This window comes from Leptosomus discolor, chromosome Z (assembly GCF_034619465.1).
Source record: "Leptosomus discolor isolate bLepDis1 chromosome Z, bLepDis1.hap2, whole genome shotgun sequence".
NCBI lineage: Eukaryota > Metazoa > Chordata > Aves > Leptosomiformes > Leptosomidae > Leptosomus > Leptosomus discolor.
The window spans coordinates 1,995,743-2,011,167 of NC_141419.1; the positions used below are offsets into that span (position 1 = coordinate 1,995,743).

At 58.1% G+C, this 15,425-nt stretch overlaps 2 protein-coding genes across 3 annotated transcripts in view; both read left to right on the forward strand.

Annotated features, from left to right (window-relative positions):
- The window catches only part of PUM1 (pumilio RNA binding family member 1), a 79,124-nt gene extending 76,558 nt beyond the window's left edge, over positions 1–2,566 (forward strand). Inside the window, exon 22 of the mRNA XM_086479792.1 lies at positions 1,869–2,566. Coding sequence (XP_086335918.1) covers positions 1,869–2,000 — 132 coding nt within the window. The 3' untranslated portion in view covers positions 2,001–2,566. The remainder of the gene's footprint in view (positions 1–1,868) is intronic.
- A 6,937-nt stretch (positions 2,567–9,503) lies between these two features.
- SDC3 (syndecan 3) overlaps positions 9,504–15,425 on the forward strand; it is a 42,830-nt gene continuing 36,908 nt past the window's right edge. Inside the window, exon 1 of one of the 2 annotated variants that reach the window (XM_086480247.1) lies at positions 9,504–9,602. In XM_086480247.1, coding sequence (XP_086336373.1) covers positions 9,504–9,602 — 99 coding nt within the window. The remainder of the gene's footprint in view (positions 9,603–15,425) is intronic. The other variant, XM_086480248.1, reaches the window with a different exon arrangement.

Below are 15,425 nucleotides of genomic sequence, written 5' to 3' on the forward strand. Positions count from 1 at the left end.
GAAAACCCCATATTTACTTATTTAAGAGGAACTGTGAAGAGTGTCAAGTATTCAGATCCCAGCAAAATGAGGTGTATTTAAAAATCCTTCAGTAAAAGGGACTGAGTGATTTTTCTGTAAGAAGTAGGCATTATCTGTGTAAGGGAGATGATTTTTTTACTCACACAAGGCAGTTGATCAGTGTATAAACAACATACGTGCAGCTGAAATAGTCTTCAGAGGTTAATTTTAGGTTTAGGAGTCATTCAGAGTAGTTCTTTTAAACCAAGGGCTGTATGAGCCTAAAAGAAATTTAAAGGTAATTAAATAAAAATGTATAGCAAGGATATATATAAATATATATGTAAATATACACAGTTTAACTGTAGCAGAATGACCTGTAGCTTTGTTAATCTACGTGCAGAGATACATATATTAAAAAAAATACATATAGAAATGCTTTTTACTGACATTGTTCTTTTTCCTGTCAAGCAAAGTCTTTTGAATAATGTGCTAGTTAGGTTATCAGTGTGGTTGTCAAAAATAGAACTGGGATGACAGCTAAATAGGAGTGACTGAATATGAAGATTTCAGCGACCGTATCAAGCTGAATGAAAGCCTGGGAAAATTTGGGTGTATTGACTGTTGCCTTTGGATTGTGAAAATTGCTATTAGTACAAACAAGCAGTTTGTGTTATTGCTGAAAGCAGCAGGTTTTAAAAAAAAAATTATTGAAAAGTAATTTCAACAGTCAGTTCTGTCAGTAAAAAAAAAAATAAAGTCTTAGAAAGGAAGACAAAGGAGGCAGGGTTGGGCCTGGGGGAGCTTTGCTTCTCCTTAGCTCCGGAGCAGCAGCAGACCTGCTCGGCAGTGGGGTGTGGACTCCTGAGGATCGGGTCCTTGAAGCGAGAGAGGAATTGGAAGGGCTAGAGGGGGGGAGCCGCTGAGGGGGGGAGCCGCTGAGGGGGGGAGCCGCTGAGGGGAGCGGGTACGCCGCGTTGGGGCTGTTCTCTCCTCCTGTCTGCAGCTGCAGGGCGAAAAGTCCGTCGTGACGGTCTTCCTGGAGGGATGTTGTTACTGTGGGGTCGTTCTCATCTGGTAATGAGGATTAATTGCTCTTACGGGCTGTTCCTCTGCCACTGTGCAGGAGGAGTTTTGGGCAGTGCCCTGAGGTCAGGAGGCGAGCAGAGCTGTCCTGGTTCGGCTGCTCTGGCAGACGAGGTGGTTCCGCTCTGGCCGCAGTCATTACCGCGGCGTTGAAAGTGGCTTTTGCTCCGAAGCAGCGGGAGCGGGTGAAGTTTGCTTCCACAGACCTCTGCTTAAAATAAATAGTTTAATGGTCAGGTTGAGCGATCAAACTGCTGTTCAGCCCGGGAACACCGCTGGCCTCTCCCAGTAGCTCTTTCAGACCTGCCGCTGAACTTCCTACCAGCGACTCTCTGGGGCTTTTAGCAGTTTTGGGGTTCAGCCCGCAGCCTGGAAGGAGCAGAAGACCCCGCTCGTGTTCAGCAAAGGCTGCTCGGCCCCGTTAGACCCCCCTGACGCCTTCGTGTGTTTGCCCCTGGGCTGGGGGCAGGGTCGGGGCACCGCGGGAAGGTCGAGCGCCCAGGGGCTGTGTCTGTCCCGAGGGAGGAGGCTGGAAAACGCCTCGGATGCCACCCGCTTGACCAGAGCTTCCTCCTAAAAGTGACGCCAGCGAGTTACAGACCCTCGACTCGACTCACAGGAATTGGTGTAATGGCGGGAAACGGCACTTGAATTAATTTCAGCCGTTTCGGTGCTTTTCTGGCGGCCGCGGCCTGGCCCTGCGGCAGGCGGAGCTCGCTCAGGATTGCCCCGGCCGTGGCTCGGCTTCCTCAGCCTCACTCGCCTCTTCTTTTGTCCCCTAGATCCGGCCTCACATCGCCACCCTGCGCAAGTACACCTACGGCAAGCACATCTTGGCCAAGCTGGAGAAGTACTACATGAAGAACGGGGTGGACCTGGGCCCCATCTGCGGCCCGCCGAACGGCATCATCTGAGGCGGGCGCCGGGAGCAGCTCCCTGGCCCTCGGCACCCACAACCAGCAACCGACGATGTTCCAGGATGCAGTTAGAAAACGTTTTATGGTTGCGAAACTGCTAAAAAAAAAAAAAACCCACAGAAAAAAGCCTTTGTAAATTTCTTTAATTTTATTATGCATAACATGTACTAATTATTTTTTTTAATTAACTAATTGCCCTGCTGTTTTACTGGTGTATAGAATACTTGTACATAGGTATCAAATGTACATGGAAGGCCACATTTTTGTTCACTGTTGTATCTATATTCCAAATGTGGAAACTTTCAGGGTGGTTGGTTTGAAGAAAATAAACAGAAAAACCCGTTTTTAATTCATCTGCCTTGCAGGCAACTTTTTTGCAAATACCTGTTTTTTCTCCTTTTAGTCAAAAGTCAGCAAGAAGTTTGAATTTTAGTTAAATGGCACAAACGATGCATTTAACGCTGTTTATAAATATAAAAAAAATTCAACTTGCGAAAGCTTCGGTTTAAAAAAAAAAATAATTAAGTTTTTGAAACTTTTTAATTGCTCTTTTTTTTTTTCTTTTTTTTGAGTATAACATGCTAAAGGAGGTAGCTTAACCGCCGTTTTGGGGAAGAAAACGTACACACCCAGAAAGTTTTTAAAGCGAGGGGGTTGGGGGGTGGGTGTACTTATTTACTGCCTACTCAGTTTGTTCTGTTAACATTGAGAGACACAATTTGATTATTTAGCATGAGGAAAAAAAAAAAATCCAACTCGGCTTTGGTCTTGCTTCTATAAATATATAGTGTATACTTGGTGTAGACTTTACATATATAAAAATTTGTAGTATTTTCTTGTTTTGATGTCTGATCTGTATCTATAATGTACCCTAGTAGTGGAACATACTTCTGACTGTACAATTGTACATTTGTAAACCTCTGTAATGTAAATGTGGAGAAGTTTGAATCGACATAAACCCGTTTTTTGGTAAGAAAAAAGAATTAGCAAAACCTGTGCATTTCAGTGTATATTCACACCTTTTATGGTCGTAGCATATAGTGTTGTATATTGTAAATTGTAATTTCAACCAGAAGTAAATTTTTTCTTTTGAAGGAAATGTTCTCTTTATACAGCCTAGTTAATGTTTAAAGGAAAAAAAAACTAAATGCTTGGTTTTATTTGTCACCTAGTTGAACAGTAGCGATCCTTTCTAAATGTTCTACAAAACTGATTCAGTTCAAAATAGTGTTTTTTTGAATCTTAAAAAGTAATGTTTTGCTTATTTTGTGACAGTAAGAAACAGAAAGTGCAAAAGTACAGAATCCCCTAGTTTTCCTTACAATCAGAGTCCCTTTTCACCTTGTAAAGTGTGAATCACCTTCCCTTTTTGTACAGAAGATGAACTGTATTTTGCATTTTGTCTACTTGTAAGTGAATGTAACATACTGTCAATTTTCCTTGTTTGAATATAGAATTGTAACACTACACGGTGTACATTTACAGAGCCTTGTGTATATTTCCAATGAACTTTTTTGCAAGCACACTTGTAACCATATGTGTATAATTAACAAACCTGTGTATGCTTATGCCTGGGCGACTATTTTTTGTAACTCTTGTGTAGATTGTCTCTAAACAACGTGTGATCTTTATTTTGAAAAATACAGAACTTTGGAATCTGGCTTTGTGTTTACTCGGAGCACGTTCAATAGAGTCCCACCCCCACAACTTGTTGCCTCTTTTTTTTTTTTTTTTTGATGGAAGAGCAGCTTTCCCGCTCCGAGCAGCGGCTCCCCACAGAAAACGAAGGGCAGAGCCCACCCTGTCTCTATCTGTGCCTCCCGCTATGGCCGCCCCTCCTGGGGTTTGGGGTTTTCCCCCCTCTTTGAGCACATCCCAACCTCTTCGGAGCCCGTATGAACCCACAGCTCTTCCATCCTCCATCCTGGACCCACCACGTGTCTCTTGGTCCTTTCAAGCGCTGCGGCTCTTGCAGGGAGGGGCAGGGAAGCCCTTTCCCTGGTACCATCGTTATTTCCTCTGCTGCTTTCGCCCTCCTGCCCTCCGCAGCCTGGGCTGGCTGCTCCACAGGGTGGAAGCTCAGTCTCCTCATCCTCTGCTTCACTTTTGGGGAGGGGGGAGGAAAGGCGCTGGGAGGGTGTGGGGAAACTGCCCCGTGTAACAGGTCCCGCGGGCCTGCTGGTGTGCTGGTCTTGTACTGGGGGCCTGGGCCAGGGGTGCAGGTAAATTGGGTGCTTCTCGTTTGCCTGGCACCCAGCAGCGGGGCAGGATTCTGCTTATCTGGCCCGGGCGCTGCGCAGGCGTTGGAGGTTTTACGTCCTGGCGGTTGGGATGTTTTACTGCTGGGATGGGGCATCGCAGCCAGAGGTTGGGTCAGCGGAGCTGGAAACAAGGTCTGGTGGCCAGAGGTCCTGGTGGCCGGAGGTCCTGGTGGCCGGAGGTCCTACCGCCCAGACCGGAGGAGGAGTCTGTGTCTGCACCAGGCGTTGGTTCTTCCCCCTTCCCCTTTCTGAACAGCGCTGTCAGCCTGCCGGGAGCCACTCGGCACACGAGAGGTGTCTCCGTCCCGCCTCATCAATAGGTATAAAGTTAGTTTTTAGAATTCTCTTATTTTGAGGGCGAAAACTCCAGCTACCAGACGGGGCGAAGGGCCTGGATCTCTCCCCTCCCCAGCAGCGACACCTCTTCGGTAAGGCTTGTGCCTCCCACTTGGTCAGAGGTACTGGGGAGAATGCTGCTAACAAACGCGCTGTATTACTAACGCAGGCTCTGCTTTTGCAGTATTTATCCACAATTCTGAGCTTGCTGCGTCCGTCACCTGAGTAAATCCCCTGTCTTTGCGGATCGGTCTCATGGAAAGTCCTGACAGGACAGTGACACAGGCAAACGTTGACTCAAATTAGTGGCTGCACACGTACAATCCTGTCACAAGCTGCTGACCAAGGCTGGGACTAGGTTTGGCTCTGACTGTACCCTCTGAAGGAGTTCGGAGAGCAAGGGGCTCCTCTCCAAACCCCGTGATGCAACGAGAGGGCTTCCCGTACCCCTTTCGTTTCTCTGCAGCCTTAGGCACAAACCATTGACCAAGGCTGGGACTAAGGGTGGACCTACCTGCTCTTAGGCTTCTCCCTGAGGGAGTTTGGAGAGCGAGGGGGTCCACTCTGCACCTCCTGACTCCTCAACAGGAGGGTTTCCTTATTCTCTGTTCTTGGACACAAACGGTTGAGCGGTTCATCGGGAGGGCGCCCCTCCGCCACGGATCAGACTCGTTACCCTTGCACGTGGTCGAGATGGGGACGCCCCAGCAACAGCGAGTGCCGCGGTGTTTTCTGGTTCATCGAGAACTGCTAGAAAAGCCACGGCAAGGAACTGCTCCTCTTTCCCCAGCCCCAAGCTCTCCTTCCCAACGGGTAACGTTCAGCTCGGAGCCCAGCGCTGGGTGAGCAAAGCTCGGGCTGTCCTGCTCGCCTCCATCGTGTCCCACCCCGACCCCCACTTCATCGTCTGCTGCCCAGACTGTGTTCTCGTGCAACTTCTCAGTCTGCCTTTGGCCTTTATTCCCCCAATTCCCCATCTCGGGGAAGCTCCAGCTCTGCGTTTTGTGCCACTGACTCCGTGCTTGAGCTCGGGGAGAAAATTGGCCTCTTCTTACCCCCAGTTTTCCTTCATTTACCAGTGTACAGGACCTTCCCCTGGCCTTGGGGTACAGTTGGGTGGCTGCTGGTTTAAAGACCCTTTTCTGAAGCTTCTCATCAGAATCATTTGGGACATCCCGATAAGTCTGAGCACTTGTGCAAACAGGGTGACGTGCGATAGATCGATGGAGGGGAAGAAACTTCCCATTTTTTGGGTTGTTTTTTTCTTTTGGCTTAGGGCATTAAAACGTTTGATTTTGGAGCATGTGTCAAATGACTGATCCTTCCCACGCTGCCACTTTCTTCTTCTCAGCCCTCAACAAAAACCAATACCCCTGTGACCCAGCAGTGGCTTTAATCTGTTTTCACACTCATTGTTGTTAAATTCAGCAGAGAGAGTCAAGTTGGGCTTCCTGACACCTTTTTTGCCCTGGGTTTGAAGCCAGCCTGCACCTCTGCGTGGGAAGTGACAGCCGTCACACCGAGCCACGGTGGTTGTAGGAGCACTTGGGTCCCACGTCCTGGACATTTGGGGCTCTTGCTCTTACAGCTCTTTAACACTTTCGTTAACTCACAGTGCTCGAGCAGCTCAGCATGGCTGCGGATTTGGGGTAGAACATGGTGAAAGTAAGGGATATTTTTTTCTTTCTAAGTTCAATTTAATTTCACACTGAGTGAAATTGAAGAGCAGGGTGAGAGCCTGCCCAGGCTCTGTGTTCCTTCTTCCAGACACCCGCGGGTCCGGGGTTAACCCTGGGCACCCTTCCCACCATTGCAGCGAAGGTCGTCGGGAATGGGTTTAGCTCTCGCCCAGACCTGCAAACTCCTGCTCCAACGCCTGACCCGGGGGAAGGATCTGGCCAGCAGTGCCCGACGGCCAGCAGCCCTGGCCCTGACGGGGTGAGGGAGGGGGCACGGCAGGGACTTGCCAGGAGGGATATGGCCGGGTTGCTCCGTGCAAGCCCTGCCTTGGTTACTCCTGGGCATGGCTGCTAATTGCTGCCGGAGAAGGGATCTGAAGGGATCCCTCGCAACACCCGAGGTCCATCACAACACCCGGGGTCCTTCACGACACCTGGGATCCATCATGACACCCAGGATCCCACAGCTGGGGTCACAGAAGCCAGGGTCCTTTACATTGACCAGGGTCCATCATGACACCCAGGGACCACCACATCAGCTGGGATCCAACACATCAGCTGGGGTCCATCCTATAAACCAGGATCCTTTACATCGACCAGGGTCCACCACATCAGCCAAAGTCCATCACATCAGCCGAAGTCCATCACATCAGCCATGGTCCATCATGACACCCAGGGACCATCACACCAGCTGGGATCCATTACATCAGCTGGGATCCAACACATCAGCTGGGATCCATCCTGTAAACCAGGATCCTTTACATCGACCAGGATCCATCACATCAGCCAGGGTCCCCCGTGACACCCAGGTTCCATCACCCCAGCCTGACCCAACAGAACAAGATCTCCCGCTCCCAACAGGACTCCAGCGGGGTAGAAAAGGACCCGGGGGCAGCTGGGCAGCACCCCCCAGCCCCCAGCCCCTCCCGTGGGACCCCGACTCCCGTGGGCAGGCACCTTTCTCGTTCCTCCACGCCTCAGGGGCCACCCCTCGGGTGACAACCCCTCGGTGGGGACCTGCTCCAGCCCGGGGGGGGGGCGGTTTGCAGCGCGGCGGAGCTGCAGGGGTGGCCGCGGCCACGGCGGGGCGGTGCAGCCCCAGCAACGCGCCCCCGGCCCCGCTCCGCTCCCCTGCCCTGCCCCGGGACCCCCCCCAGTGCCCAGGGACACCTCACCCCATCTCCCCCCCGGACCCCGACCCATCCCTGCTGCGGGTCTGCACCACCCGAAGCCTTTCCCCGGGTTTTGCTTCCCCCTCCCCTCAGCTTCTCTCTGATGATATTAATACAATTTTTATTTATTTATTTTTTAAATCATTATTAATTTGGATCCTGCTAATTACAGCGCAATTAAAACAGAGGGAAGTGACTCCGGTGGGGACCCCGAGGCAGAGCCCCCCGCGCTGTTTCACACCCCAAAGAGGAGGGGTGCCCTGAGTTTCCCATCAAAACGGGGACCTGGGAGGAGGATGCTCCACCGGGGGACGTGCCCCAGCTCTCCCCCTGCCAGGGGCTGCATCCCAATTTTTAGCTGAATTTGGCCGATTTTCCTTCCTAAACCGGCGGTGCTGGGAGGGCAGTATCCCTTCTCCCAGGTAACCCCCCCTGCTTCCCCCTCGCCCCCCCCCGCCCCCGCCCCCCGTGTGTATTTTGCATTCAGATGAGGGTTGGTTTATGAGAATCCAAGTATATTTTTAGGCTTTTTCACAGAAAGTGTGCGAAATCCATTAGGAGGAATCACACATGGGTGAGAAACGACTCATTTATATCCGTCCCGTCTGTTCCCAGCTCACACACAGCCACCGCCTCCCGGGCCCATCTGGGTGACCGAACACCCAAATTCAGAGCAAAGTTGCTCCAGGGTCACCTGGTAGCTGTGTGCAAGTCATTGTCACGACCGGGGACTGCCCTGTCCTCTGATCCCACTGTTACCCCCCCCCTCCTTTTTTTAGCCTTTCTTTTTTTTTTTTTTTTTTTTTTGAAAGGGGAAACTGAGGCAGGGGGCTGTGGGGCAGGCTGAGCTCCTGGCCCGGGGCTGGGAGCAAGTCCCGGCTCTGCCCGGAAGATTTCCCCCTCCCGGGTGGTACCCCTGGGGGTAGCCCGGGCCCCAGCACCCATCCAGGGTTGCCTGAGGGTCCCATGGAGTGGAGGCACAGGGAGTGGGGCAGGGTGGAGGTCCCATCCTGAAGGCAGATCCCAGGGCCCCCCTCTGCCCCTGGCTCCTCTCACCCCATCTCCCCTATCTGGCCTAGAAGCCCCCATCTGCCCCTGGGCCCCCCCCCCATCTGCCTGTTGCTCCCCCCTCGCAACCCCCCATCTTCCCCTGGGCTCCCCCAACTGCCCCTGAGTCCCCCCATTGCCTCAGCACCACCTCACCTACCCTTGAGCCCCCTCAATCTGCCCCAGCCCCCCCCCCCATCTACTCCTGGGTCCCCACATCTGCCTCCAGGCCCTCCCATGCACCCCTGGATCCTCCCAGTCTGCCTCAAGCCCCCCACCGCACAGTTTACCCCAGTCCCCTCCTTTACCTACACCAGTCCCCCCATCTGCCCCTGGGTTGCCACCAGATCCCCCCTATATCTACCCCAGAGCCCGCCCATCTGCCCCAGCCCCCCTCATAGACCCATAAGGCCCCCCCCCCCTCCTCCAGGGTCACCCCATCTCCCCCAGACTCCCCCTCCGTCTACCCCTGGATCCCCCCATCTCCCCCAGGGTCCCCCAGACTGCCCCACGTGCTTCCCACCGACCCCAGAGTGTCCCCCCCCCCCCCCATCTCCCCCAGGCTCTTTCCCCCCCCCCCCCATTTACCCCTCGATCCCCCCATCTCCCCCAGACTCCCCCCCCCCCCCCCCATCCCGCTCCCCCGGGGCCGGGGCGGGGCAGTCGCAGCCGGGCGGGGGGGTGGGGGGGGGGGAACCGGGGCCGGATCGGTGCGGGGACGGGGGGGGGGAGGGGGGGCGGGGACGACGACAGACGCGGCGACGACGGGACCCGGGCCCGGTGCTTCGCTGGGGGGGGGGGGGGCGGCAGCGTCTCGGTGGGGGGGGGGGGGGGGGGGGCGCGGCGGGGAGGGCGGCGCGGCGGCGTCCCGCACCCACCCCCGCACCCACCCCCACACCGCCTCCCGCGGGCGGCGGCAACAAAGGCCCTTCCCCGCCCCCGCCGCCGCCTCCCGCCGCCGCCGCTGCAGCCGCCGCCGCCGCCAGCCGTCCTTGCGGCAGGAAGATGCCCGGGGAGGTGCCGCCGCCGGCGCCCCGGGGGCTGCGGAGCCTCCCGGTGCTGCTGCTGCTGCTCCCGCTGCTGCTGAGCGCCCGCGGAGCGCTGGTGAGTGCGGGCGGCCCCGGTACCGGGCGGGCGGGGGGGGGGGGGGGGGAACGGGACCGGCCCCGGAGCGGCGACGGGCTGGGGGGGACACCGGCATCGTGCGCCGACCGGGCTGGGGAGGGGCGGGGGGGTACTGGGACCGGTATGGGTACTGGGACCGGTATGGGTACTGGGACCGGTATGGGTACTGGGCGGGGGGGGGGGGGGGCGGCAGCCGCACCGCGCTGGGGGCGTGGGAGCCGTGTCGGTATCGTGCGTGGAGCGGCACCGTGCTGGGGGGGGAGACATGAACCGGCAGCCGGCTGGGGAACGTGGGGGGGTGGCAGCGGGGTGGGCACACCCCCCCCCCCCCCCCCCCCCCCCCGCACCTTGCCCTGGGACCCGCACCCTGCCCTGGGACCCGCACCCGGCGTGGGGGGGGGGGGTGGGGGGGTGTGTCCCGGGGGGGGTCCAGGTGCCGGCACCCTCTGGGGGGTGGCGGGGACCGGCACCCTGCTGGGGTGGGGTCAGGCCGGCACCTTGCTGGGGGGGGGGGGTGCTCCGGGGTTGCGCCGCCCACCCTGGGGTTCGCACCCTGTTGGGGGGGCACCCAGCTCCCGAGGGGCGCCGCTCCCCCGTCCCGCCCCCCCCCCCCCCGCGCCTGCACAGCTCCCCCCGAAGCCGCAGACCCCCAGCGGGCAGCGCAGGCAGGAGCCGGTGCCCCCCACCCCCCCGGGGTGCCCCCTCCCCTGCGCACACCCCCCCCCCCCCCCCCCGGGGCAGTGCTGGGGCAGGGGCTGACCCAGGGGTGCTGGCAGGAGCGGGCAGGGGGGGCTCGCAGCGGGGCAGGCGGGGTGCGGGGGCCCTGCCCTGTGCGTGGGGAGGGGGTGCAGGCAGATGCCATTTGAAGGTCGAAGGGAATCACGGCCTTAAACGTAACCCTGCTGGGGGGCAGAGGGGGGAAACCCCCCTCCTGCCCGCTCCTGCTTCTCAGTGGCAGAAGAAACTTGGGGGGGAGTGTGTGTGTGCCCCGTCCCTGCCCCCCTGCCCGCCCTCGGGACTCTCTCTTGCACCCCCAGCCCCTCAGGGGATGGGGAGGGGTAGATACAGGCATTGCCCCTCTCTGCCCGGGCTCTTCCCGGGAGGTTTTCCCAGCCCGGCTCACGGGAGAGGGTTTTGGTGTCAGCAGGAGGGAAGGGTCTGGGCTTTCCCGTGGCACTTCCAAAACGGCTTCTCCCCACTCCGGCTGGGAAACCCCCTGCCCTGCCTGCCCCCCCTGCCCTTGCTCTTCTAGGAGCAATTTGGGGGACCCGGCGTGGCTTTGTGGGGTGCTGGCTGTTGGGTGATGCTCTCCGGGAAGGATCCTCCTGGAGCCAGAAGATGCTTTTCCCACGCAACCAGCACAGCCCGGGAGGAATGGGAGAGCGTGGGGAGGAAGGCTGCCGCCGCCTCCTCCTCCTCCCCTTCGAAGCAGTCCCAAGGCCTGGCTACTCGCCAGCGCCCGACCCGCTGCGTTAAATAACCCAGAGCTCTTCCCCTGGGGTTCTGGTGGGTGGGTGCTGTGGGCTGGCACCCCGATTTCTGCGGGGCAATGGGTGTGCGCGGGGCGTTCGCCCGGCCTTCCCAGCTGTGGTTATTCCCCTCCCGAAGAGGCAGATGGAACTTCGGTGTGTTTTCCGAGGGAGGCTGTTGAGCAGACCGTCGGGTGCGGGATTTACTCTTCCGAGCGGCGATAAATATTGTGGCTCCCGGCGATGCCGCGCGGCCGCTGGCGCGGTGGATCAAAGGGCAGTTTATTAAACTGAGTATCGCGCTTTGCTATCGATCCGGGGAAGCCCGAGCTCCGCTGGCAGCTTCCCCCTCCATCGCCGGGTGCCCGCGGTGGCGAGAGGTGTGTGTGGCCGTGCCGGCGTCTCCAACACCTGGGGTGGGTGTGGGTTTGGCTGCCTGGGTGCTCGCTCCCCCCAGATCAGCCTTTCCCCTTCCCCGTTTGGGGAATTTTAGTTGCTGGTTGGTGGACGGCGACACAGGCGGCTGCTGGCGTTTGCTGAGGATAATTAGGCAGAAAAGGTTACGGGCTCGTTAAACACTGGGATGAGAGGTGATGGGATGCTGGGATGCTCCTGGGGACCACAGGGGCTGGGGGAGGCAGCCCGAGGGAGAGAGGAGGCTGCTTTCCCCCATGAGGGATGCTCCAGGGGACATCGGGCGTCCTCACCTGGCACAGACCAAGGCCGCTCCTCTCCCCTCCTTCTCTTCGCCGAAGCTTTCAAATCGTTCGGTCTTGTCGGACGAAGTCTCAGCCTGTCACTGGGATGGGAAGCAGTGACTTGGCGCAGCTCTGGTGCCTCCCGGCCGGCTGCTGTGATAATGGCACCGGGGATGGAGATTTGGGGACCCCCCAGTTCCCTCTGCAGTTGCGCAGGCAAGTGGGTGACGCTGGCTATGGACCTGCTCCCTGCCAGGGAGCCCTTCTCCAGGGCAGCCCCTGGAGAATTCATTAATGTTTGCACTGTGGAGACCGACCGGACAAATAACTCTGGCTCCCGCTGGCACCGAGCCCACGAGCTCCCCGGGACGGGCCCAGCACTGTGTCCCCGGCCCGGGGGAGCGATGAGGGACGGGGGCTGCCGGCCTCGGCACGGGGTCATGGTGTTGCTGGAGCTGTAACGAGTCTCCCGGGACTCAGCGCTTCCCTTTGATCTCGAGGTGGCCGTGGTCCCTCTTTGGCCATGGGTCTGGGGAAGCTGGGGTCGGTCCTGCTGGGATCGATCCCGTTAACCCTTCGTGTGCCTCCGTGGGAGCGCTGCGGGGCTGGGGCTGCCTCTCCTGGCGAGCCCCGATCCTGGCAGTGGGTTTTCCTAACGGTGTCACGGACACGCAGCTTTGGTTCTGGCCGGGATTCCCCAGGGTGTAAAGCTCACGAGCTCACCCTGTCCATCCCCACCGACCCCCATCTCCTGCCTCATCGCTTTGCTGCTGGTTACGGACCGCTCTGGGAGGGGATGAGGTCTGGACCAGCCTGGGAGTTTGGGCAGCTCGGTGGAGAGAAGCCCCCGCATCAGTCGTGCCCGTGGCGGGGTGACACCCAAGAATCCAAGAGCAACTTTCTGTGCAGCCAGGAGAGCTGGCTGCCCCCCGCCCCGCGGACCACACACAGGCTGGGGGAATCGCTCCTTCCTCCTCCTCTTTCTCCTTCTCCGAGCGGGGCCTTGGTGGGGACCCATGATGCTGAGAACCAAGCGGCGTCCGGGGACTGTTTGGGGACGGAGAGGGCAGTGCCAGGCAGCGCTGCTCATGTTAATTAGACGCAGGGAGCTGATGAGCTTTAATCAGCGAGGGTGGCCCATGCGCTGGGCTGCAGCGCGATACCGGGGGAGCGGGTGCGCCCAGCCAGCCCTGTGTGACACCCCCGGGCTGGGGACCCCGAGTCCCTCGGCGTGCTGGGGAAGGATGCTTTGCCTTGGCCCTGGCTGGCTGGCCGAGCCGTGACCTTAGGGATCAACTCGTCACCTTAATTACTGAGAGCGTCGATTAGCCGTAACCTTTCCACGGATCCCGGCCGCTCACGTCTCCGTCCCCGTCCCTGCTGGAGCTTTGCCTGGGATGGCTCCAGGGCCGGGCTGCTTTGGGGCTGGCCGCATCCTGCTCCTCTCTGTAGGGTACCAGGGAGTGCTGGAGTGTCTTTCCATGGGCTCTCCTGGCGAGGGTCAATGTAGGATGGCATCTCTGTAGGGTAACAGGGAGGTGATTTTGATTTAGTCCTGGAGTGTCTTTCCATCTCTGAGATGGTCTGAGCCCATCTCTGCTGGCGAGAGTCAACGTGGAACGGCATCCCTTACTCCTTGCAATCCCTTAAGACCCACCCTTGGCTCAATCTGGAGGGATGATGGAGAACACGGGACCCAGAGGTGCCCCACGGCCCTGCAGAAGCTTGAGATGGAGCATCCACCTCCCCCTGCAGAGGATTTGGGGGTTTCAGCATTTCCCGCAGCTCTGGATCCCACTGGTACCGACGTGGGGGCTCGGGGGTTTGCAGGGCACCCTTGTTCCCACGGTGTTTTTTCCGGTGGTCCGGGGTTGGCAGCTGCCTGGTGGCCAGCCTGGCATCGGGGCCACGGGCAGGGGTCTTTCCCTTCTGAGGTTTGTTTCTGCTGTCAAATGGCGTGGCAGGTAACGAGTTTGCTAGGGCTCAGCGCGGCTCCCAAGGAGGGATTTGAGCTCTCTGGTGTGAGCTGGTGGTTCAACCCAGCCCTGTTTGTAGGGACATCCCAGCTCTCCCCCTCCAGCTGTGACCAGCGCCCAGCTCCTTCCTCTTATGAACAAGAGGCGAAGCAACTTCATGGAGAAACAGCAAAAAAACCCACCCCAAATAATAATTAAAAAAAGGATCTCAGAACTTCTCAAGGGGCGTGGGGTCCTCCGGCCACTGGCACCTCCTGCCCGTGCGTGGTGTGGGTGAAGTGGGAGTTAAGTCCTCAAGTGTCCCTAAGGCTCCTTTTTGCCCTCGGAAGAGCAGCAGGGAGACGCGTGGCAGCCCTGGGAGACGGCAGCCGGGCCGAGGGAATGCCCGTCCCCGGCACAACGTGAGCTGGGTACCAAACCCCGCCGGGCTGGCTGGCCGGGAAGGCACTGGGAGATGGGAGCCTTTCCCTTCCTGAGCCTTTAAAGACTTTTAAAATCGTTTTAGGTCAGGGTGTTAATTCTGTACCCACGTCCTTGTCCCACCGAGCTTTCCCCGTGCTCAGGGCGGGGCAGGGGGGCTGAGGCCGATCACATCCTTGCACCCTCCGTGGCTCTGGGTGTGTTTTTTATTTTTATTCTGCTCCTCGATGCATGAACCCGGCGCTCGGCATCTCTGCAAACCCAGCCTTGGTGCTCAGGAGATGGGGAACAGTTATCTGGGGGGGGAAACCCCCTTTAGCCGCGTGGTTTGGCATCCCCTGGGAGCAGCAGGCAGGTACCTTCACCGGAGCTGTGCTCCTCAGCATCCCTCAGCATCCTCTCTGCTCCGATTAAAGCCAGCATGAGGCTCCTTTGGCTCAGGACCCCGGGGAGTTGCTGGAGAAGGATCTATCCTGCAAAACGGGTGATGCCACCGAGCCTCTCGTGGGCAGAAAGGGGGACGTGCCTCTGATCTTCCCCCCGCCGGTGTCAGCCTGGTCCCGGCAGAAGATGCTCGTCCCTCCCCAGCCCCGTCCCTGGAGACGATGCCACGACACGTGTGCGGAGGGAGGAGTGGCGGCTGCTGGAGAGGTTTTCCCAGCTTTTCCACCTTCTCTTTGTGCTTTTCCCTGTTTCTTTGACGAGGTGGCTTATGCAGGGGGGAGAAATATTTGCCATGGGGAGCGTCCAGCGGTCCTTCACCCCCCCCCCCCCCCCCCCCACGGCCATGACTCTTACAAGCCACAGCCAGCGCCTGGCTCCTGGGAGAGCGGAGGTGGGAGGAAGGGGCGGCGGGGCGAAACAGAGAGCTTTTTGTGGCAACACAGACATCTTTCCCAGTTAATTAATTTGACATTTACGCCGAGCTTCTCGTGCAAAGCTCCCGAGCGTTTCGGCGACCTTGGTGAGCGGTACGTGGGGCAAAGGCCCCCCGCTCTGTGCCCAGCCCCGTGGGGCAGGACGGGAGCTGCTGGAAATCAAGGCAGGGGGAGAAGGATGGGGCTGGATCCAGGCAGAGGGCATCTTGTGGGGCTGCCAAACTGAGCCTGGTTTGCAGCATCTGCCCCCCCAAACTGTGGTTTTTGGGGTCTTGCTGCGGTCGGGAAGGCACAGCATTGAACCCGGGGGTCATGCAGGTGGCACGGGGATGCTCCTTTTTGCTGCCAGGAAGGTGAAAGC